This window comes from Pithys albifrons, chromosome 15 (assembly GCF_047495875.1).
Source record: "Pithys albifrons albifrons isolate INPA30051 chromosome 15, PitAlb_v1, whole genome shotgun sequence".
Lineage (NCBI taxonomy): Eukaryota > Metazoa > Chordata > Aves > Passeriformes > Thamnophilidae > Pithys > Pithys albifrons.
In genome coordinates, this window is record NC_092472.1 from 1,721,466 (window position 1) to 1,745,941 (window position 24,476).

At 51.3% G+C, this 24,476-nt stretch overlaps 1 protein-coding gene across 4 annotated transcripts in view; it reads right to left on the reverse strand.

Moving 5' to 3' along the window:
• FBXW11 (F-box and WD repeat domain containing 11) overlaps positions 1 to 24,476 on the reverse strand; it is a 90,960-nt gene that overhangs the window by 65,285 nt on the left and 1,199 nt on the right. Inside the window, exons 2-3 of one of the 4 annotated variants that reach the window (XM_071569891.1) lie at positions 16,312 to 16,391; positions 13,837 to 13,940 (exon numbers count right to left, since the gene is read on the reverse strand). The exons of 1 other annotated variant lie outside the window; for it this stretch is intronic. Coding sequence is in view for 1 of the 3 variants with exons in the window: in XM_071569888.1 (XP_071425989.1) it covers positions 5,269 to 5,370 (102 nt within the window). In the remaining 2 variants the exon portion in view is untranslated. Of the gene's footprint in view, positions 1 to 5,268; positions 5,371 to 13,836; positions 13,941 to 16,311; positions 16,392 to 24,476 lie in introns of all 4 variants that reach the window. 2 more of the 4 variants (XM_071569888.1, XM_071569890.1) reach the window with 2 other exon arrangements.

A 24,476-nucleotide genomic window follows, 5' to 3' on the forward strand; every position in this document is an offset into this window, starting at 1 on the left:
GCCCTCCCAGCCCATGGAGCCCACCCTGTGCCCAATGCCCACCTTGGCAAAGCCCTCCCAGCCCATGGAGCCCACCCTGTGCCCGATGCCCACCTTGGCAAAGCCCTCCCAGCCCACGGAGCCCACCCTGTGCCCAATGCCCACCTTGTCCCCCAGCCCAGAGCACTGAGTGCCATGGCCAGTCCTGCCTTGGGCACCTCCAGGGCTGGGCACTCCATTAAAACTGAACTGAGGAGGAAGGAGAGCCCATGGAGCTGCTCCAAGGACAAAGCCAAGAGCACTGTCACAAGCCTACAGAGCACTGGGAGAACAGGCTGAGAGAAACTGGGAGATGCGAGGCTGAAAAAGCCACTGCATGGATTTTAAGATGTGGCCTGGGAAGGAACAGGTCAGTATCTCCCACTGGATGCTCGGGAAGAGGGAAGTTCATTGTTCCTGTTAAAGCTTCCAAGCTCCACCCCCCACAAGGGACTGTGACAGGGAGACAAGAGCAGGGTATTACATGCAACCAAGCTGAAAGTTTTAAGAACAAGAAATGGAAATGTGTAGAAAAGAACCTTTTCTAAGAAGCCCAAAGAACTTGTGAGAGTCTAAACAAGGATGAAAAAACCTAAGCAGAGTTTTAGAAGAGAGATAAAATGATCTTTGTAAAAAAAGTGAAAGAAAAAAGAAAAGGGACTGGAGCACAAGTGCTGTGGGGAGAGGCTGAGGGAGCTGGGGGTGTTCAGCCTGGAGAAGAGGAGGCTCAGAGGTGACCTCAGCACTGTCTGGAACTGCCTGAAGGGAAGTTCTGGCCAGGTGGGGGTTGGTCTCTTCTCCCAGGCACTCAGCAATAGGACAAGGGGGCACAATGGGCTCAAGCTCTGCCAGGGGAAATTGAAGTTGGAGATCAGGAAAAAATTCTTTGCAGAGAGAGTGCTCAGGGATTGGAATGGGCTGCCCAGAGAGGGGGTGGATTCCCCATCCCTGGAAGTTTTTAACCTGAGCTTGGCCGTGGCACTGAGTGCCATGATCTGGTAAAGGGACTGGAGTTGGACCAAGGGTTGGACTTGATGATCTCGGAGGTCTTTTCCAACCCAATCAGTTCTGTGATTCTGTGGATGTGACACTGAGTGAGAATCCACCACGTCTTGATCCAACCCCACTGTGATCACCAGCCCAGGGCACTCCATGCCCTGGGCTGGTGATCACAGTGGGGTTGGATCAAGGATTGGACTTGATGATCTCAAAGTTCTTTTCCAATCCAATCCATTCTATGATTCTATCTAATAATTCGTTCCCAAGAACTGTTTCATCACATCCTGCATCATGCAATAATTCCAAGTGATGTCTGGGCTCTCCTGCTGCTCAGTGATCAGCCTCAGTTCACAGTGAGATGTTCACTCCCAGAGCCCTGCACGGCCTGACGGTGCTCCCAGAGCCATTTCCCAAATCACTGTGACAAAACAGGCCCAAATCCCTGCAATGCTCCCCGAGGATGAAGCCATGGAAGGGCTGTATCCACAGGGCTGCATCACACAACTGGCAACAGAACCAGCTCCCCAAAGCCCTAAATAAGAGACCAGAATGGTTTTAATTCTGCAGTCAAATCCGTATCAGAGCAGATGAAAGTGGGAGCTGTTGGAGTCCATGTGTGTTCATAAAGGGAGCTCCTTGGTCCAAAAACATTATTAAAGATAAATAAGGAGTTAAAAATAAGACCTGGGGACCTACAGTAGTTTCAAGTATTAGGAACTGGCATTTAATAAATGCTTCTCATTGCAAGAGTAACAAGTGATATAAGGGCCAAGGACTTTATTTCCAAATAATACCAATGACACTGAAAGTCAGAATAGATGAGTGCAAACTTCAAATCCACAAATAGGAATATTTTTAATAAGTTACCTGCCTCTCCTCTCCATTTACTAACAGCCTATAGAATGCAGAAAGTAAATGTTTTTCCAGAAAACTACAGGAATTATGAAGGTATTGACTGTGCATAAAAACCCCACAGAACACAAATATTATTAGTGGACAACAAACACCCCCTCATCTGTCAGAGGGATCTGTTTAATGTTACAGCCTGATTTTAGAAGAGACTCATTAGGTTTCATAATTAACAACACCATGGAGGACAAGAGGGTTTGCAAGAGCAAATGGACTCTCTGCCTTCTTCTCTTAGATGGGTGGCAAATGACTCCTGAAACCTTCCTGCTGGAAAAAGCACCAAGGCTGAACAAAAGTTTCCTGAGGAGACCCTACAAGGCCCCCAGTCCTGACACTGTCCTTGCCTCTCTCTGGCCTGTTCACTGACAGCACCACACACACCACACAGAAAACAGACACAGCTCCCAGATAAGGTCTGCCAATCACACAAGAGCTTCTCCATCTCCCTTCCTGCACTTCCTACTAATCATCATTACCCTAATTGATGTGTGCTACAGAACCAAGACCCATCTATGCCCCACCTGATATATATGTGGGCTTCAAGCTCAAGAAACAATGAAGAGCAAGCCATGGTTCTAAAAATAAAAAATGGGGGAAAGCAGCTGGTGCCACTTTCACTTCCAAGTTCCCTTTCTGCTATCACAGTCACACACCCAGAAGGAGAACTTAAAAAAATAAATTCTCCACAGACCCTTCCAAAAGTCTCAAAACCTCTTGTGGCTGCAGTTCTACAAAATCAATCAGAACTTAATAGAAAGAAAAAAGCCTTCATTTTGGAGCAATAATTCACAGGCTCATGGAATATGCTGAGCTGGAAGGGACCCACAAGGATCATCCAGTCCAACCCCTGCCCCTGCACAGGACCAGCCCCAACAGTCCACCCTGTGCCCCAGAGCATCATCCAAACCCTCCTGGAGCTCTGGCAGCCTTGGGGCTGTGCCCACTGCCCTGGGGAGCCTGGTCAGTGCCCACCACCCTCTGGGGGAAGAGCCTTTTCCTGAGATCCAACCTGACCCTGCCCTGACACAGCTCCAGCCATTCCCTGGGTGCTGTCCCTGGTCACACAGAGCAGAGATTGGAGCTGCCCCCAGGAGGAGCTGCAGACCCTGGTGAGGTCTCCCCTCAGTCCCCTCATCCCCAGCTGAACACACCAAGTGCCCTCAGCCACTGATTCAACCCAACAAAGCCCACTGTCCACCCCACTAAGTGACAAACCTCCCAGGCCTGCTTAGGACATTTATTCCTCTAATTCCCTGGACACCCATGAGGAGGGCACAGCCAGCACCAAGCACAGGCAGGGGCCAAAGCCCCAGTGCAATCCTCACAGTCACTCCAGTGCCAGGGGCTGGGCACACACACACAGCTGTTCTCTGCACACACTGAGCTCCCCCAGCCTCCCAACCCCACCGGCCTCAGCACTGCAGGGATGTACCTGATCACTGAAACTTGTTAGCCCTGAGAACTGGTGATAGCACACAGCTAGAAATGTGCTGGGAGTGTGGAATCCCCACAGGCACAGGGAGCAGGAAAGGCTCACACAAATTAACTGGTACTTCAACATGGTTCCCATGAAAACTGACAGAGCTGTAACAAGGCCTGAAAACAAGGCAGGATTCAGGAACCTTTCCAAGTGACACATTCTGACAAAACAGCTGCCTGAGCTCTGGGTTTTAATTATATGACACCACATCTGTTTGATAACAGGTTTTCAAAAACCTCATGTATGAAGCAGCACGTTCACGAACAAACAGGTTTGTATTTTTTCCTGTAATCAGTATTATCAACAGAGGTTTGTAATACAACATATTCTGCATCAATTAATCACCTCCCAGCCTGGAGACCATCTCTGGCCACCCCACCAGACCCCCAACATCACCATCCAGCTTAAAATCAACCATGACCACTGCTAAAACATTCTGAGATGCTCCCTGGCCACTGACAGAGAAGATCCTGTAAGAAAAAGAAATTCAGAATTCCCACTGTAACCAAGTTTTATTTGACTTTTCCAGGGAGGGGGCCAATGCTGAGGATCAGAAAAAGGGAGCAGGAAGATCTTGCAAATATTCCAAAGACAGACACCAAACCTCAGTGACTTTGCCCTGGCATAACCACAGGCACTTTCTATAACCATTATTTGGCCACGAGAGAAGATTAATGTCTATAAATCTGAGCTACCCCTCTATGTGTTCATCTCACTCACGGGGCTTTTTCCTTTCTTTGAACACTATTTCCAAATTGGAAATATAAAACATTCAAACAGAAGACCATTTTCATTTTAACAGAAATTTTGAAGGAATTTCTCACTCTGAAATGGCAATTTGCTGGAACTCAAGTGACCACATTTTGCAGGTAGGAGGAGAAGTTCTGAAATGAGGGTGCTCTGCAATGTAAGACATTTGTGTTCTCCAGTGGCTGAACTCAAATGGAGCGATAAAACTCAATTGTTTGTTTCCGTTCACAAAAGCAGTTCCTTTTAAGTACTCATTTTGTACATTTGAAAGACTGAACACTGAACAATGCTATTATGTTATAAAATATACTAATGTTAAATAATCATTGTGCTCTGCCAAAAAATGTTACGTTACAAACACTTGACTGTCACAGTTACTGCAGGTTGGGCACTTTCTTTCCAAGGTAAATCCCCAGCAGTTCAGAGCTGTTAACTGGTACCAAAAGCTCCTTTTTTAACATATTCAATCCCTCCCAAACCAGTGAAGAAACAGCAGCAATTCCCCATCTATAAATTACACAGGCTCAGCTCCAACAGCTTACCAGAAGAAAAACAACAGAGAACTGAGGATTCAGTGGCTTTCTATGCAGAGTAACCCCTCTCCCTTCACTGCTTACAAGTTTAAAAGCTCACTGAACAGGGCAACCCAAGGGCCCAGCACTCCACGCTCACGGTCTGCATTCCCACACGTGCAGAGACTCAGGTACAGCTACACCAACACCACACTCGGGAGCAAATAAAACGTTTACCCTTTCCAGATGAAATCACACAAATATCACAGGCTAGTCAGTTCATTGCAATTTAAGAGAAATGGCAAAGCTCATCATGTCATTTTTAAATTAAACAAGAAAGCAAAACGTGGCAGGCAACATGCAGACTATGCTACTCATATCAGAACTTGAGTAAACAGGCAATAAAACACACCCACCCCCATCTGAGGCACAGAGAGCCCTTAAGAGTCACTCCTGCAATGCAGTTAAGGAGAGGATTTCAGAAAAGGATGCACAACAAACATTTAGCAGACTTAACAATTGGATTAAACAGAGTCCTGCGAGTTTAAGACAAGTTCAAAGCATAGGCATAACATTTACAACAAGAAAGAAGAAAGGCACCTGGAGACATCTGACACTGGGCATGCTCTGCAGGCATCTCAGTGCGCACATGCTCTCTACCAGGTTGGAGCAGCCTAGCCACAAAGACCTTGGCACAGAACACTGCAGGGTGACAAAAAGGAAGGAAGAGAAGAAGCAGTTAGAGGCCACAACAAATCACTCAAGGCAGGCAACTCATTAGTAAGTTAACGTGGGTGCTTATCTATGTTATGTCTACATCAATGCAAGGTTGGTGGCCAAGGGTGAAATAACCCCTGAAGATCTTGTGCAAAGAGGAGTCAGCTCATCCCTCTGTCCTGCCCAGGACCAGCCACCCCTCTGCCCTGAGCTGATTTCCCTCATTTGGAACCTCTTGGGTTTAGTGCCCAGATGAACACCTTAACTCCCTCCCAGCAGCACAGGAACTGTCCCAGTTGGGTCCCACAGGGCCAGGGCTCTGGGCCAGGGCCCTCACCCAGCACAGGGACTGGGACACCCAGGCCCGACAGGATCTGTCCCTCACCCAGCACAGGGACACTCTGGGACACCCAGGCCAGACAGGATCTGTCCCTCACCCAGCACAGGGACTGGGACACCCAGGCCCGACAGGATCTGTCCCTCACCCAGCACAGGGACACTCTGGGACACCCAGGCCAGCCGGGATCTGTCCCTCACCCAGCACAGGGACTGCGACACCCAGGCCAGACAGGATCTGTCCCTCACCCAGCACAGGGACTGGGACACCCAGGCCAGCTGGGATCTGTCCCTCACCCAGCACAGGGACTGGGACACCCAGGCCAGCCGGGATCTGTCCCTCACCCAGCACAGGGACTGGGACACCCAGGCCAGCCGGGATCTGTCCCTCACCCAGCACAGGGACTGGGACACCCAGGCCAGCCAGGATCTGTCCCTCACCCAGCACAACTTCAGCTGCTTTTTTGGGGTTACTGAGCATCTTCCTTGATCAATCCAAATTAACAGTGCTGGATCAAAGCTACACACCCATTTCCAAATGCTCTTTGCAGAGAATGCAGTAACTGGACAAGAGAACCACAAATATCATGTGTAAAAAATTGTCAGATTTTTCAGTTCTTTACTGTTATTTCATTAAGAGTGTGTCATTGTCAATGTATCTCAATACAGTGTTGCTGCTGCCTTGTTTTCCCCTCCCTGGGTTTTCTAAGGGTCCTGTCTGTGCACAAGTCCCCAGAGTGGGCTCCAAAAAGGGACAAAGGGGCAGGAGGTTCCCCTTAGGGTGGCAAGTCTTGAGAATGAACGTGGAGGAGCTTTGGGAATTAAGGTCTGGCACTCCCCACTGTCTCAGCTTTCCCACAGTATTTGTGGTGCTTTATCCCAACAGCAGAGCCAACATCCATGTCTGAGGTTCCAGACCCTGTGCCGGGACAGTGACAAAAATGGGAGTGTTTCACAGAGAGGAACCACCCTGAAGTTCACACTGCCAGACCAAGCTCTGCTCAGTGAAGGTGCATGGTATCCTGATAAACTGGGGGAAAACTTTGGAATTATCAGTTGAAGACACCCTAAAGCCAAATTACACCCTGACTACATTTATCACTCATATCACCACCCAGGCAGAAAGAACCAGGCTTAACTACCAGACTCCCCACTGCTGACAGGAGAAGTTGGGAAAAGTTTGGAAATAATTTTTGGGGTTTTTTTCTGAAGCTAAAGAAATGGGATGCAGAGAGAGTCCCCAAACCTTTTATAGCTCCATGATACCATTTCCCAGTTCCTTCTGAGGACAGAGCAGTACATACACCAGAGAAATTTGGGGAAAAGTCTTCAATTCCTCACCATCAAGCAGTGCACAAACCCAGCTCCAACACCTGGCACAGACTGAGCTTCCACTATTTTTCATGCTGGCTTCCAATTTAGTTACAACAAACACCAGATCTTGAGAAGAAAAACCCCACTCAGGTCAAAGCTGAAAGTGGAACAAGCAGAGGTGAAGCCTTGGGAAAAGCAGCTTGTGCCAGGAACAAGGAGGGGGAGAGAGCCCAGAGCACCAGAAGGGGTTAGAAACTAATTTATTTCATGTCTTAGGAATAAAAGGAAGTGTGGTATTTCCATCTCCATGCTAAGGAGAGAAATTAAAGCAGGAACACCAAAAGAATGCCCCCACCAGCATCAAAACACACTGGAATTCTCTCTCCTCTTATCCAGCAGGAAGGTGGAGATCCCACATGGATATCCTGTGCTGTGCACTCGTCATGGGAAGAGTGGGTGCATGTATTGTATGTGGGGCAAAACCAGACATATGTATGTTATATTCTATTATTCTTTCTTCAATAGCAAAATAAATGAGCTTTCTATTGCTAAAAGTTTCTCAGGTAAAGTTTAGAGAAATGTGAGTTTGCATTTAGCTGTCAAGTAATTAATCCAGTCTATCTGTAATTACTTTGCAGTAATTTACTGGGACACACCTTCACACAAACACCTGAAATTTGCTTGTCAGAGCTGTTCTAACACAGCCAGCCAGTGACAACAGGGAAACTGCCCTAATTTCAGCAAGACACCAAAAGGAGGCTTTCACATTTCTAGAGGGATGGGTTGTACTGTTGAAATCCTCTGATAGATATTGAATATACAGACCTTTTACTGGTCTGTTGCTTCAAAATAAGAGTGCATCATTCAAGGAACTTCTTTTCCAGTCTGTTTCATCATTTAATCTTATTTGGCACAATACCTGTATGGTGTTTCTGCAACACTGAACCATCAAAATTCAGGGTACCACTGCAGGTATTTGTTAAAGCCCACAGAAAATGCTGCAATTTTAAACATACAGATCTGGTAAAAAAAAATTCATTCTGCTCACGTGACTTAGTAAAAATCATTGATCAAAAACCACAGCAAACTGCTCTCCTAAGATGTTCAGATCAGGAGCACAAAACTGATATAATGTTTATAATGAATCTACACCTGTAGGTGTCCATAAATAATAAGCCAGAAATCACTAGTTTAGGTTGTTAGACTGGTTTTCCTTTCATGAACTATTCCACCTAAATAAGCTGAATTTACTTAGGAGAAAGAAGGGTAACTTGAGAACAATTTTTTAAATCTAATTTAAGATACATGAGACACCAAGGCCACTTCCAGGCCAAGTTTAGGCCACACAGGATTACAAAACCCTGAAAGAAAGGCTTTGTAAAGCTCTCTGGCCACTTTGCTGCAGCAATGGCACTGCCCAGCACTACAAATGAAATTCTGTCCCATTTCACACGGAAGCAGAAGGTGCAGATCTGTGTGTGTGTTCCTGCCATGCCACTGCCTGACCTGCCTGCCCAGGCACTTCAGGAACAGCAGCTGCAGAGTCTGCCACAGACCCAGCCTGGCTGGCAGAGCCCGAAACCAGCCCTCATTTCCCCTGCCCTTCCTCAGGGTCCCGGGGGGAGCAGCAGGAGGGACTGGAGTGTGCAGAGCTGTGAGGTCACCTGAGGGCAAGGAGGGGCTGGGGCTGCAGGGCACACACACACAGAGGGGCTGGGGCTGGGGTTGCAGGGCAAGGAGGGGCTGGGGCTGCAGGGCACACACACACACACACACAGGGGCTGGGGCTGCAGGGCACACACACACACACACACAGGGGGCTGGGGCTGCAGGGCAAGGAGGGGCTGGGGCTGCAGGGCACACACACACACACACACAGGGGGCTGGGGCTGCAGGGCAAGGAGGGGCTGGGGCTGCAGGGCACACACACACACTCAGGGGCTGGGGCTGCAGGGCACACACACACACACTCAGGGGCTGGGGCTGCAGGGCACACACACACACAGGGGCTGGGGCTGCAGGGCACACACACACACACAGGGGCTGGGGCTGGGGCTGCAGGGCACACACACACACACTCAGGGGCTGGGGCTGCAGGGCACACACACACACACAGGGGCTGGGGCTGCAGGGCACACACACACACAGGGGCTGGGGCTGCAGGGCACACACACACACACACACACAGGGGCTGGGGCTGCAGGGCACACACACACTCAGGGGCTGGGGCTGGGGCTGCAGGACACACACACACACACTCAGGGGCTGGGGCTGCAGGGCACACACACACACACAGGGGCTGGGGCTGCAGGGCACACACACACACACACACAGGGGCTGGGGCTGCAGGGCACACACACACACACACTCAGGGGCTGGGGCTGCAGGGCACACACACACACACACACAGGGGGCTGGGGCTGCAGGGCACACACACACACACACACAGGGGGCTGGGGCTGCAGGGCACACACACACACACACACAGGGGGCTGGGGCTGCAGGGCACACACACACACACTCAGGGGCTGGGGCTGCAGGGCACACACACACACAGGGGGGCTGGGGCTGCAGGGCACACACACACACACACACACACACAGGGGGGCTGGGGCTGCAGGGCACACACACACACACAGGGGCTGGGGCTGCAGGGCACACACACACACACAGGGGCTGGGGCTGCAGGGCACACACACACACACACACACTCAGGGGCTGGGGCTGCAGGGCGCACACACACACACAGGGGCTGGGGCTGCAGGGCACACACACACACACACAGGGGCTGGGGCTGCAGGGCACACACACACACACACACACTCAGGGGCTGGGGCTGCAGGGCGCACACACACACACAGGGGCTGGGGCTGCAGGGCACACACACACACACACAGGGGCTGGGGCTGCAGGGCACACACACACACACACACACACTCAGGGGCTGGGGCTGCAGGGCACACACACACACACACACACACTCAGGGGCTGGGGCTGCAGGGCACACACACACACACACACACTGGGGGGCTGGGGCTGCAGGACACACACACACACACAGGGGCTGGGGCTGCAGGGCACACACACACACACACGGGCTGGGGCTGGGGCTGCAGGACACACACACACACACACACGGGCTGGGGCTGCAGGGCACACACACACACACACGGGCTGGGGCTGGGGCTGCAGGACACACACACACACACACACGGGCTGGGGCTGCAGGGCACACACACACACAGGGGCTGGGGCTGCAGGGCACACACACACACACACACACACTCAGGGGCTGGGGCTGCAGGGCACACACACACACACACACACACACACACAGGGGCTGGGGCTGCAGGGCACACACACACACACACAGGGGCTGGGGCTGCAGGACACACACACACACACACAGGGGCTGGGGCTGCAGGACACACACACAGGGGGGCTGGGGCTGGGGCTGCAGGGCACACACACACACACACAGGGGCTGGGGCTGCAGGGCACACACACACACACACAGGGGGGCTGGGGCTGCAGGGCACACACACACACACACACAGGGGGGCTGGGGCTGCAGGGCACACACACACAGGGGGCTGGGGCTGCAGGGCACACACACACACACACACACAGGGGCTGGGGCTGCAGGGCACACACACACACACACACAGGGGCTGGGGCTGCAGGGCACACACACACACACACACAGGGGCTGGGGCTGCAGGGCACACACACACACACACACAGGGGGCTGGGGCTGCAGGACACACACACTCAGGGGCTGGGGCTGCAGGGCACACACACACACACACACACACACAGGGGCTGGGGCTGCAGGACACACACACACACAGGGGCTGGGGCTGCAGGGCACACACACACACACACACACACACAGGGGCTGGGGCTGCAGTGCACACACACACACACACACACACACACACACACAGGGGCTGGGGCTGCAGGGCACACACACACACACACACACAGGGGGGCTGGGGCTGCAGGGCACACACACACAGGGGGCTGGGGCTGCAGGGCACACACACACACACACACAGGGGCTGGGGCTGCAGGGCACACACACACACACACACACACACACAGGGGCTGGGGCTGCAGGCACAGAGGGAGCGATGCTGCAAGAGCAGAAAATCCCCCAGTCCAGACCCTACACTGGGAAGGAGTAACACTCTGATTTTATTGTCAGATGGTTGATTTTACTTCTACACACAAAGCCCCAGGAATTCCATTTCAAGACTTAAGTTTCAACCTTGAATCTCAAACTTAAGCAGCCTATGTAAATGCTGCATTTGCATCCAAACCTGTGAATTCTCAGTAGAATCAATAAAAAAGGAACATGTCTCAGTGTCTTTCAATCTTAGATGCTAAGAACTTCTTACATTAATAGCAAAGCACAAAGCAGTGTTCATCCAACAACCAGCACTGGAGGTGGTAACTTCTAGGATGAAGATATCCAAAAATCCCTCTCAGGCCCTGAACCATCCCAAGTTTTCATTCCCTCTGGCCTTCTCCCAGGTTACAGCACTGCTGCCTTGTTAAAGCACTGAAAAACCCCAGAAACCATTTGTTTCAGTGCATCTAATATTAAAATGATGTCCCACAGAAATCCTCACACTTTTGTATCCCTTGGAAAAAAAAACAGTCACTCATTTATCCTATAAAGCTCATTAAGTTGCTCAACAATCAAGAATTACAGCATTTACATAACCAAGCCTTGTGCTGCAACTTCTATAAAGTATTAAAATTACAACCTCAGAATTTTGCGCTGCATTCATTTTATTGAGACAAGATAATTTAAGGAATCCAAATTTATTGGTATGTTTACAGCTTGGGAAATTTGGAGTTTAAGGCAAAAATATCTCTGTTTTGGAAAAACAGTTTCTAGACAGAGTCCCAAAGAGACTGGCAAAGAGGAGGCATTTTGGAATTCCAAAGAAAAATACTGTAAACAAAATAAGGAGCTCGTTTACTCCATTTTTTTCCAAGAAGTATAGCTAATTATATTAATTCACTCCTCCTGCAGCAACTTATTTCTTACACAGAAACTGGACATTAGAACCTAACAAGTCTTTCAAGCTGATAAATCCTAAGGTCTGAAAGGCTTTCCCAGCTTCCCTGTGCCAGCAGCCCAGCTCCTCAGCAAGGTTAGGTCGTGCTCTGGATGTCCATGGGGCCATAAACTGGTACTGGAACTGGCAAAAAAGGTACAACCAAGTACCCTGAACCTTCATTATGATTTTTTTCAGGTTTTTAGCTGCAAGAAACTCACGTGCCACTCAACATTGGCGACTTCCTGCTTAGTTTACTCTGATTTAGGCCTGGACCAACAGAACTGATACTTCTTTATTTCCAATTGGCAACAGTTAATATTGATAAATCTGTGGGCTACCTGCTGCTATTTAAAGCCTCTCCATGCCTGGGGGCTCAGTCTGAAGCTGCACAAAAGGGGGCTCTGAAAGCAAACCTGGGTTTGAGGCAGTCTGACTGCCTGGGAAAGCCTCATGCTCCCAACTCACATTTAGTATCACCCTCAGATCTCAGTTCCTCAAAAATCAGCACCGTAATACATAAAAACTGTAGATCAGTAACAGTTTCAAGGACTTCAGTGTTATTTTACACTGGGCAGGAACAGCTGCCAAGTGACATCCATCCCGTGTGCAGGCTGGGATGCCATCCAGCTCTCACCTGTGCTTTACTGAAAGTGATTTATTCCCACAGTGCCAGGCAGTGAATGGGCAGGAGTGCTGGGGGTGTGAGAGGGGGGAGCAGGGGGTGGGTGTGACTGGTGTGGGGCGTGCAGGGAGCCCCCACAGTGTCCCGGGACAGCCTGGAGGGAGCCCCCACAGTGTCCCGGGACAGCCTGGAGGGAGCCCCCACAGTGTCCCGGGACAGCCTGGAGGGAGCCCCCACAGTGTCCCGGGACAGCCTGGAGGGAGCCCCCACAGTGTCCCGGGACAGCCTGGAGGGAGCCCCCACAGTGTCCCGGGACAGCCTAGAGGGAGCCCCCACAGTGTCCCGGGACAGCCTGGAGGGAGCCCCCACAGTGTCCCGGGACAGCCGGGCCCTACAGGCAGGGACAGCATTCCCAGCCCTGCAGAGCTGCAGGGAACACACTGACACCCCTCCCTCAGCCCAGAGCAGCACCCTGTGCTCCTCCTGCTCCCACTCCCAGCCCAGCTGTCCCCTGGGAGGTGCGGGGTGCCCACGGGCTCCAGACAGGCTGCTGGAGTTGGTGCCACCCCACTCTGCCGTTCCCAGGGCCAAACGCAGCCTCACGGCCCGGCCCAGGCTCTGATCCGGAAGGCTGTTGGAGCACCATCGTGCAGCATATTCCCAAACTCCACGGAGTCTCACACTTGCATTCCAGTGATCTGCTTCAATTTAAGTATTTTCAGGTCAAGAAAGCTGTCTTAGACATAATTTACTCTTGCATTTTGTCCTCTGATGAACTACAAATGCAAAAGTGGTTTTCTCAAAAATCAGTATCCACAGAGTAACAAACTCATTTTAACTTATGAAACCCTTATGGTTATTCCTTTATTACCAGATCATTGTAAAAAAATAGTGAACCAATATCTGAGTCAGGGTGCCAACAGGAAACCAATTTAGCCCAATGATTTGCCACTGCCAATAAAAACGGCTCCATGTAACAACCTCCCAACAGCCATTCCGGATGTGCACCTGAGCTCCTGCATTTGGGGAAAGGCTCCAAGTGAGGCATCAGGAAATTGGAAGCAAGACAAAGGGGAAATAATGTATCAGATAAAGTCTCCTCGTTACCAGCCGTTGCTCTAGATAGGACACAGTCCCAGGAGGGTGACGGGTAACGCTGTCCCACTCTGCTCCTGGAGGTCAAAGTGTCCGTGTGCTACACCACACGAATGCTACAAAAGGAATACGGGTTCAGTGGAGAGAAGATTAAATGCTTTTCTTGAACATAATAACCATCTTACTCCATTATCATTTATTCATCAGGATAAGACCCAGGAGATGCAGCAGCTCATTTTCAGGAAGATACAAAGGACTGAGAAAAAAACACTAATTTATTTGCGAAAGTGAAATAATCTAAATTTTTCCAAAATACATTTAGATTAACTTTTGCTTCCTTCATGCACATACACCCCAACTCCCACAGTTCTAGAACTCCAGGAGTGTGATAGTCCCTTCTGCAGTAACACACCCATGCTCCATTAAAAGGCCATTTCCAAAGCACAGGTTTTCCCCTGCTCTCCTGCAGAGGACCAGAGGGGTCACAGACACCCCCAGACAGCAGCAGCCCTGCCTGAGCACGAACCAGCTGGGAAACAGAGACCCAGCACTGCCAGCTCAGACAGGAGACACAGTGAGTGAGTTAAACACGCAGCAAAACAAGGCTGAAACTTGTCTAACATGTCAAAAGTTGTCTCAGACTCTCTTCTGCACTAAGTTTTCAAGGGGTGAGGCCTAACACAACCAGCACTGATATCAACCCCACTACACTCCTCCTGCAGCCAGGGCAGGGAGCACAGCCCTGGGGCCAGGCCTGGGCTCCCCCATGGCAGAATCCTGGATCCAGGGGCAGGGTTTGCACACCAGGGGCTGCACAGGAGCACTGACAGCTTTCTGTGTGTTGTGCTTTCTGAAATGCAAGATTCAAGACAGCACCAAGAACAAAGCCATCAACCTGCTCAGCTCCACTGCTTCCTCTGTGGGGCTGTTTGATGTTTCCAGAAGTTGAGTGACATTAAATATCATAACACTGGGGACCTTGATGAGCAGGAGCACACACTTACACTTCCTCTTTTTTCCCTTCTCAGTGTATTTTGAATTATTTCCTCTTTTCAGGTTTCATCACTAAAGATGCCATGTTCACTTCTGCCTCCCCATTTTCTCCTTTTAGAAAAAGGCACACCCTGAACAACAAATATTCCACAGGAAGATGTTATTTTACAGTTTTAACTCTCAAGTGAGTCTGATGGGTGCATGGACAAATTCAATTTGATATTAGATGAGACTGTAGAAACGTGTCAGACTAAGGTTAATAAGTATGTGCCTTAGATTTTCCCTCAGGTTCATTTTAAAGAACAACACTAAAACAGCATGCCCCCCACACTTTTCCACCCTAAGCAAATAAAATTTAACTACTCAAAAAACCAAACCAGGAAACAACAGCACTCTGTGCACAAATAATTCATTATAAACGTATTTATCAATTAAATTCAAATGTAACTTTGGCACAAAATACCACACCAGCAAAACAAACGCAGAGCTAAAACATTCCAGGAGATTCCAGGGCACCCACAAGAGTTGCTGGGACAGGAGGTGAAATACTGAGACCTCACCAACTGCTGCAGTGACTCCCTGTGCAAAACCCAACACCCAGGTGGCTCAGGGTTGTGGCTATTCCTGTCCAAAGGAACTGAGGGGCATCGCCTCGGAGCTGCCAAGTTCATCAGAGCACTGCCTGACACCAAAGCTGGCACTGAGAGGTGCCTGGGCACACCAGATGGATTGAACCTGCACAACTTTATTTTCCTGCCAGTCAGGGACACAGCTTTCCTTCCTGGGGCACACAGGTACCCCCAAACACTCCAAGGCAATGTGCTGTAGCCTTTTACAGCCATCTCAGAATCTCACAGGAATGGGACTCAAAATACAACCACTCTCCCCTACTCTGGAATAAACCTGCTATCACCTCAAGGCTCCCACCTGAAGCCCTGCCTTAGACACCTCTAAACCAGCTGGGGACAGACTTTCCTTCCCACTGAAATTCCACAAAGGGTTTAGGGTGCTGACTCCAAGTGCTGCCCACAACAGAAGTCCAAATGGCATTTCAGCAGGACAAGCTCCTGGAATTTGTACTAGGAACAACTAGAGCAGTTCTCTCCATTCCCAGTGAGGCCATGAGAACTCAGAGCAGGTATCTGTGCCCTTCCTGAACTCCACAGAGGAGCTCAAGGCAGTGCCTGGCAAGGCTGCTGTGCCCCCCAGGCGCAGGGTGTGGAAGCCACTCACTCAGTGTCCCTGCACACACGTGGCTTTCCGGCTCCACAGGAGTTCACCTCTCGATCCTCCCTCTGTCCTGCACAGCAGGCCAGCCATTCCCTGCATCCTACTGGGTAATCCCTGGATATGCTCTCTCTGTCTGCAAGCCCAGCAGCTGACTCCCTGTGTCCAAACACTTGGGGACATGAAGCAGTTAAAGCAAGAGACTGAATTTGCAGACAAACTCATCTAAGCAGAAGCAGCAAGATACAGTACAGGGTGACATCTTACCTGAAACTTTGTTTCTGGGCTTCAGATCCACCAATCCAGAATGAAAGGGGATTCGAATGGGTTTTCCTTCTCAGACTTGTCTGTTAAAAGAGAGCAGCCAATCATCTTCAGCTTGGTGTATCTACTTCTTTCTTGAATGAAATCCCAATTAGGTCCTGCTAACGCTGTTAGAGAAGGGCACCTGACCAGCCTGGCACCGACTGCGTTAGGGGGGGTCGGATTGGTGGATCTAAGACAGAGAAACGGATTTACCGACCACAAACTGCTCTCGCCCCTACCCTGACTCACCCAAGGAACAACAAGTGTTTGGGGGCTACAGCTCACTTTGCAGAGATTAAGGAAGATGAGAAGAAACTCCAAGGCAAACAAAGCAAATGCCAAAGCTTCAACCACCAGCTCACACCTCGCACGGTGCTCCAGGAACTGCCCACGGGGCCACGCACAGGTTTGCAAACAGCCCCATGTGTTTCTCCTGATCTGCCACATCCATGTCCAAAGCACTTCACTGAAGTGATCACTTCCCTTGTGCCAGACTCAAACTGACCTGACTTGCCTTAACAATGATGGAGTCACCGTGACACACCAGATCTGAACGGCAGTGCTGCATTCAGTGCATTTTCAGCACTGCTCCCTCTTGGAAAAGAGCCAGGAGAGAGCAGGACAGGGTATGCTACTCCTCAGACATGAAGAAGTCACCCCTTGCTAAGTAAGGAGATAAAAGGCCAGTGCTGTCAGCAGTGCACTTCAAGTGCCTCATTTAAAGCAGTGAACAGCAACCCCCAAGAGAAGATGGGAGCCTGCAGAGAACTCACACCACACATGTCACAGAAAGCACATCCCAGAGACCAACCCATGAGCCTTTCAAAGAGAGCTTCCAACAGTCTGGGCCACGGCCTGTAAAACCTCCCCTACCAGCAGCCAGAAGCAAGAGCTACGTTTTCCAGACCCCTGTGCTGCACCATCCACAGCTGAACACGCCACGGTTGTGTCTCCCCCTCGCTCTCCAGCCCCTCCAGGGAGCTGAGCCAAGTGCTCCTCAGCCTCCCCTGCTGTGCCCCAAGGGCCAGGGACTCACAAGGGCAGGAGAAACTGCCACTGCTCCCAGCTGTGCCAAGACACTGTCTCCATGAGGACAGAAGTGCCCCTGCCTGCTGCAGCTTCCCAAAGAAAGGAGCATCTTCATCACGGCAGGGGCCATTTCCTGCTTTCCCACCACTGGTTAAGCCACAGTAATTACAGGGCAGCATTTCAAGGACAAAGCAGCACTGTAGGCCCAGCATCATGTCCAATGTATGATTTTTTTAAAGGCTGCCAAGAAAAGTACTAAGATGTCAAGGCATATGAGTCAGAATTTTAGAGTACAATATAGCTCAGCAAGAAACCAGCTATCAAAATTATATAAATGTACCGATTTGCTAAGTCACTGCAGAGCCAGCAGGATGCTGGAAGGAAAGGCACTTCTCCATGAAGGCAAACCTGAACATCCTTTGCAAGTGTCACAGCACAGGTTTCGGTCTCTAGAAGGGCTGGGTGATGGAGACAGCCTGAATAACAAGGTCCCCTGGCTGGTCCTTCCCTGCCCTAAGAGAACCACCTATGAGACCTTCTATCAAATCCAAGCTGTAACTTCGTAAGCTTTGCAAATTCTGGGTGTAGATTTTCAAAGAGCTGTAGGTATTTTTGTCTGAAAACTTGAAATTGGCTTCACTGAGAAGGCTTGAACACAGCCCCATCCTGCCATCCCCCCTGAAATACAACCACTCAAAAAGGCAAACAGTGCACACTGTCACAGCTGCTGGACCAGAACTCCACATTCAAGAACTCCTCAACAGAATGAAACTCCAGAGTGCAGCCCTGCAACTCGTAACACTGAATATACACATGTACATACATAGCTGGGATTCTCCTCTAAGTCAGTGAGTAAACCAAGATGCTGAAGTGTTGCCACAGCTACAAGTTGACCCAAAAAGCTTTTTTTTTTACCATTTTTCCCAGAAAGCACATGAGTCCCTATTCCTACCAAGTAGGTCCCTACTTACAGCTTAGAAATTTCCAGCTAAATTCGTAGGAGAAACAGGCCTGGGAAGCTGAGCTGGTCTTTGATCCCAAACAAAACCGTTAATTTCCTGGGGTGGAAACACAAGGATGCAAGTCCTGCAGGGACCTGGATTAACAAAGCACCGAAGGAATGACATGCCTTCCAACGTTCCCGTGGTTAACTCAGCCTGCATGAGAAGCAAATGAAGTTTTCAAGAAGAGTCAGTGCTTTGTGGTTATCAGAACACAAACGCCATTACGTTACTTTTGCATTATCTGGTCTCGGCCATGCATTACTCATACTGGGAAATGGGTGGAAGTGGAACAGGAAAACAGAGTGGGGTGTCAGATGCCACACCACTGAGCTCATAAACACATCAATAAATGGGGAAAGGAAGGGATTTTCCAGAAAAAGTGGATTTTCTGTGAATAATGATGCCATAAAAATCAAACCAAGAAATCAGATTATGTAACAACATAAACAGTGGCATTTGTATAAAGAAGACATCGCCTAAGAAAAAAAGCTGGAAGGAAAGGACTGTTACTAATCAGCATTAGTTTAAACAACTCAGTAAATATTCTCATTTCCCTTCAATTTATTTTCTCCTTGCAAGAAAAATACCCTCGCCACGGAGCAGCCCTCCCATAGCCACAGTCTCTTATTCTCTCCCACACATCATTCCTCTCACACTGGCACGTTTGCTGCGACATCCCTCTCCTTTCAGAGCCACCAGCAGCTCCCGGAGCCGCCCAGGCACAGGGAGCTGGGAATGCCAAAGGAACGTGAGCTCCGGCCCGCACAGCAGCGAGCCCACCACGCCAGGGGACACAGAGGCAGAGCTGCTTTAGGACACACAGGTGACATGGGCAGGTACATCCGCCCTTCCAGCAGCGTTCCCAAGCAGGCTGCTTTGCTGAGCTGCTGCTCCCGACGCCCATCGGTGCCCCGGATCTCCCGCCCCGCTCCGGGCCCCGCAGCCCGGGGGGCACGGCGGGACACGGCGATGGCAGAGACGCTGCACAGCCCTTGGAAGGGGCAACCCAGAGCACTCCCGAGGGCAGCTGAGCCCCCACAGCGCTCCTGCAGAGGGGTCCCGCCCCACGGGGGCAGCTGGAAGGCCCTGCCGAGCAGGGCAGGGCCCGGGGACCGCTCACACACAGGAACCGCACACGGCTCCAGCTGCAGGGGAACTGCCGCACGTCAGCACCGGCCACAGGCTGGAAAACTCATAGTAATGTTAGAAAATGGAACTGCATTGTGAGGTAAAACGTCTCCAAACCTCGGATGAGACTGAAAAAGTGGAACTGTGGTGAAACATCAGGGCTTACTCTCCTTGAGAAACTTAACTTTTCTATTAAGAACCAAAAGCAACTTACTTTCAGAGTTTTCCCTAAAACTGGCACATCTGCAGCTTTCCTTCCCCTGAGTGAACTGATGGCTGCTGCCACCCTCATCACAAACCTCGTGCTTCTGTCCCTTTTGAGTCTCCTCCTTCCCTCTGCCATCCCATTTCCCCATCAGTCTATTGCTTCATCTAACCCTTCCCAAAAGATGCAGCTTTCCACAATTCTTTGTCCACTTCCCTCATTTCATCACCACTCTGTTGGCTCCAAATGCAGTTGCTGTGCCCTAATTCATGTTCTTAAGCTCTTCCTTCCCATTTTCTGCACGACTGCCAAAGTCACAGCAATCTCTCCTCTTTAGCTTTGCATCCTTCCTCTCGAGGCACTCTCTGAAACGGGGCTGTCGCTGAGCCTGCAGCAGCACAGCCCTCACAGCCCCTGCCCCGAGGGCTCACACCAAGCTGTGCCTTCCCTACATCCTTCCAAGCACGACCCCTTTAGCTGTCTCTGCTCCAGCCACTGCCTTTCCCCCAGGTATGAAACTCTGCACACTTTAATGTCCAACACACAGTTCCCAGCCCTGGGCATTCAGAGCCACTGAAGATTAAAAATAAACAGTAACAGCAAAGCCACCAGATTGTCGCTCTGCTGAAGGAAGCACAACTGGGTTACACGCAGGTTTACCAAAGCCTCACTAACTCTCAAGCTTCTCCCAGGCTTCAGTTAAGGACCAGTGACATCTCAGCCAGAACAGCACCCCCTTTGTTTCAGCTGCAAAGATGATCATTGCCTCTGTCTCTGTCACAGAGGATCCCTCTAAGAACATGTGGAAAAAGATTCCCACAAATCAAACTGCCTGCTTGGCTTGCAGTGACTGAGAGAGGGAAGAAAAAAGCCAGGCCACTGCAGCCCTCCTGAGATACACCCAGCAGCTGTATTTTAGTTTCCAAACAGAATGCTGAGGTTTATTTTGCACTGTAAAGCTTTAAATAGTTTGGGGGCACAACCATCTCCTGTTGCAGTAACCCAAGGAACTGATTTCCAGCAGGAGCTGCTGCAGGGCAGGCCTGGGTGAAACACTTCCTCCTGAGACTGACACCTTTGGATTTGAAGGCCTTCAGCTCACATCAAAGCCCTGCCATGAGAAACGAAAGATTTTTGGCAAGATACTCAATTGTAGTCCTTCATTTATTATTTACAGAGATACTTAAACACTGGATGCTTTTATGAGAGCCAGAGAGAAACATTCTAGACACGGAAGGCACTGTAGGAAGACTATTTTCCACATACATGAGCCCAAGATGGACAAGATAACACAGTGTGAACAAGTGCTTGTCCCCTGCATTCCCAGGCATGGCTTTTCCACAACCCTTTCCTGCTCCCAGCACGGATCAGAGCTGTGCTGGACTCAACTGCCAGCACAGGGAGCTGTGTCTGGAGAGCAGCACAGGCCCCCAGGGCAGCTCAGTGAGGGAGAGTCACACACAGCCCATGCAGCTCTGGTGGGCACAACAGCCTGGCAGCAACAGTTATTTTCTTTACTATCCACATCCTCTGCTGCACAATTTACCCCATAAATGTATAACTTTTTAACCTGTATTTAAAAAAAATTCTTAGTCGTATTTATTTACTCCTTTACAACCCCTTTAATACAAACTAAGCAGCTAATTACCCCCTGTCTAGAAAGCTCCTGGTAAAACTGAAGTGTGGTACAGGGAAGCTTCCTGAGACAATGAAGAACACAAGGCTTTAGCAGGTATCAAAGGCAAACCACAGGGCTGATGGGACTGAACAACACCCATTTTATACACAACTTGGACTCTGTAGGTAACAAAACCTATTCCACAAAGCATTGTTGGTCCTTCACCTTAAGAAAGAAAAAAGTTTAGTTCTTTAAAAGAGCAAAAAGGTCACCATTATCTAATTTCACTGAGAAAACCAAAAGCAGGGAAGAAAGAGCCCTTTCAATCACTCTGGCTGGCCCTCCATCTGTTCTGGATTCCTTCCTTGCTCCTCACAGCCCCTCCCTGAGCCTGCCCTGTGCACGGAGGTGACTAAGCCAGACCCAGCCCAGAGCACATGGTGAGCCTGCCCCGGCCATGCCAGTGTGGTGAGCCTGGTGAGCCTGCCCCGGCTGTGCCAGTGTGGTGAGCCTGGTGAGCCTGCCCCGGCCATGCCAGTGTGGTGAGCCTGGTGAGCCTGCCCAGCCGTGCCAGTGTGGTGAGCCTGGTGAGCCTGCCCCAGCCGTGCCAGTGTGGTGAGCCTGCCCCAGCCGTGCCAGTGTGGTGAGCCTGGTGAGCCTGCCCAGCCGTGCCAGTGTGGTGAGCCTGGTGAGCCTGCCCAGCCGTGCCAGTGTGGTGAGCCTGCCCCAGCCGTGCCAGTGTGGTGAGCCTGGTGAGCCTGCCCAGCCGTGCCAGTGTGGTGAGCCTGGTGAGCCTGCCCAGCCGTGCCAGTGTGGTGAGCCTGCCCCAGCTGTGCCAGTGTGGTGAGCCTGCCCCAGCTGTGCCAGTGTGGTGAGCCTGGTGAGCCTGCCCCGGCTGTGCCAGTGTGGTGAGCCTGGTGAGCCTGCCCCAGCCGTGCCAGTGTGGTGAGCCTGCCCCAGCTGTGCCGGTGTGGTGAGCCTGGTGAGCCTGCCCCAGCTGTGCCAGTGTGGTGAGCCTGGTGAGCCTGCCCCGGCTGTGCCAGTGTGGTGAGCCTGGTGAGCCTGCCCCGGCTGTGCCAGTGTGGTGAGCCTGCCCAGCCGTGCCAGCCTGGTGAGCCTGCCCCAGCCGTGCCAGTGTGGTGAGCCTGGTGAGCCTGCCCCAGCTGTGCCAGTGTGGTGAGCCTGCCCCGGCTGTGCCAGTGTGGTGAGCCTGCCCCGGCTGTGCCAGTGTGGTGAGCATGGTGAGCCTGCCCCGGCTGTGCCAGTGTGGTGAGCCTGGTGAGCCTGCCCCGGCTGTGCCAGTGTGGTGAGCATGGTGAGCCTGCCCCGGCTGTGCCAGTGTGGTGAGTATGGTGAGCCTGCCCCGGCTGTGCCAGTGTGGTGAGTATGGTGAGCCTGCCCCGGCTGTGCCAGTGTGGTGAGTATGGTGAGCCTGCCCCAGCCGTGCCAGTGTGGTGAGCCTGGTGAGCCTGCCCCGGCTGTGCCAGTGTGGTGAGCCTGGTGAGCCTGCCCCGGCTGTGCCAGTGTGGTGAGCCTGCCCCAGCTGTGCCAGTGTGGTGAGCCTGGTGAGCCTGCCCCAGCTGTGCCAGTGTGGTGAGCCTGGTGAGCCTGCCCCGGCTGTGCCAGTGTGGTGAGCCTGGTGAGCCTGCCCCGGCTGTGCCAGTGTGGTGAGCCTGCCCCGGCTGTGCCAGTGTGGTGAGCCTGGTGAGCCTGCCCCAGCTGTGCCAGTGTGGTGAGCCTGGTGAGCCTGCCCCGGCTGTGCCAGTGTGGTGAGTATGGTGAGCCTGCGCCGGCTGTGCCAGTGTGGTGAGCCTGGTGAGCCTGCCCCGGCTGTGCCAGTGTGGTGAGCCTGGTGAGCCTGCCCCGGCTGTGCCAGTGTGGTGAGCCTGGTGAGCCTGCCCCAGCTGTGCCAGCCTGGTGAGCCTGCCCCAGCACACATGGTGAGCCTGCCCCAGCCATGCCAGTCAGCCCCAGGTACCCTCCCAACCCCCCCCCCCCCCTGCAGGCAGCAGGGCCTGGGCTGGCCTGCAGTGGCAGCCCTGGCACAGCATCACCAACCCCGTGCCATGCCTGGCAATGCCTGGTGACACTGGGCATGGGGAGCCCTCAGCTGCCCTCAGACAGAGCCACTTGGGAACACTCACTAAAACCTCACACAGCAAACCAAAGTTGTCACTCTGAAACCTTAAAATATTTCTCTGAGATTCCAGCTTTAAAAATAGAAGAGTATTATTTCCACGAGTGATTTTCCTTTAAATAAATGCAAATGATCTTTGCAGGGCAGGCAGAGTTGAGGGCTGGGACTGTGTGTTCTGAAACTCCTGTGCCATTAACGTGTTGACACACCAGTTCTTGTTTACCAGCCCCTCCGAATCACACTGGGCTTTCTCAGAAGTTCCACATCACACACTTGCTCCTCTATTTCCTACAGATCCAGCCTGGGCTGCAGGGCAGTGCCAGAGCACCCAGAGAGCACCAATCCCACCTCCTGTACCAGAGAGGCACAAACCATCCTGCTTTTAGTAAGCAACAACACTCAAGTTAAAAGAACAGCACCCCCCTGACCGTGCCAGGCTGGGATGGTCCCTGGTTTGGGATGTCTCCCACCAGCACTAACACCAGAGCTGCCATTTCACACAGAAATCCCTGATGGGAGACAGCCCAAACAATCCTGCTCTGAGGATTTACACAAACCTTCTCCATCACACAGGAAGGCAAAACCTCCACATGTTCATTTAGGAATGATCTTCCATGATCTGAGTGCAACATTTCCACTCAAACACAACTGTTTCTGTGCAAGCCCTCACTAAGGTTAATACTGAATTCACCTCCCAACTACATTTTCCAGATCACCATTTTCTGCTGGAAACTAAAGAATTGTTCATCTTACTAAATTTTTACATTTATTCATTTCTCGTGAAAGAGAAAAAAATGTTTCTTAAATCTACTACATAATGAAGCTCTTACCAACCCCAGGGAGATCTGCACAATTAGCACATTTCTCAGCTCCAGCTGTAAATGGAGGGTACAACAATTGCCAGCAAAAGTTCTGTTTGCTCCTCCTGCTACAACCTGGCCCCAAACAGGAGAGACTAAAACGGGAGCACTTACAAAATAAGAAAGGTGAGGGAGCCAAACCCTG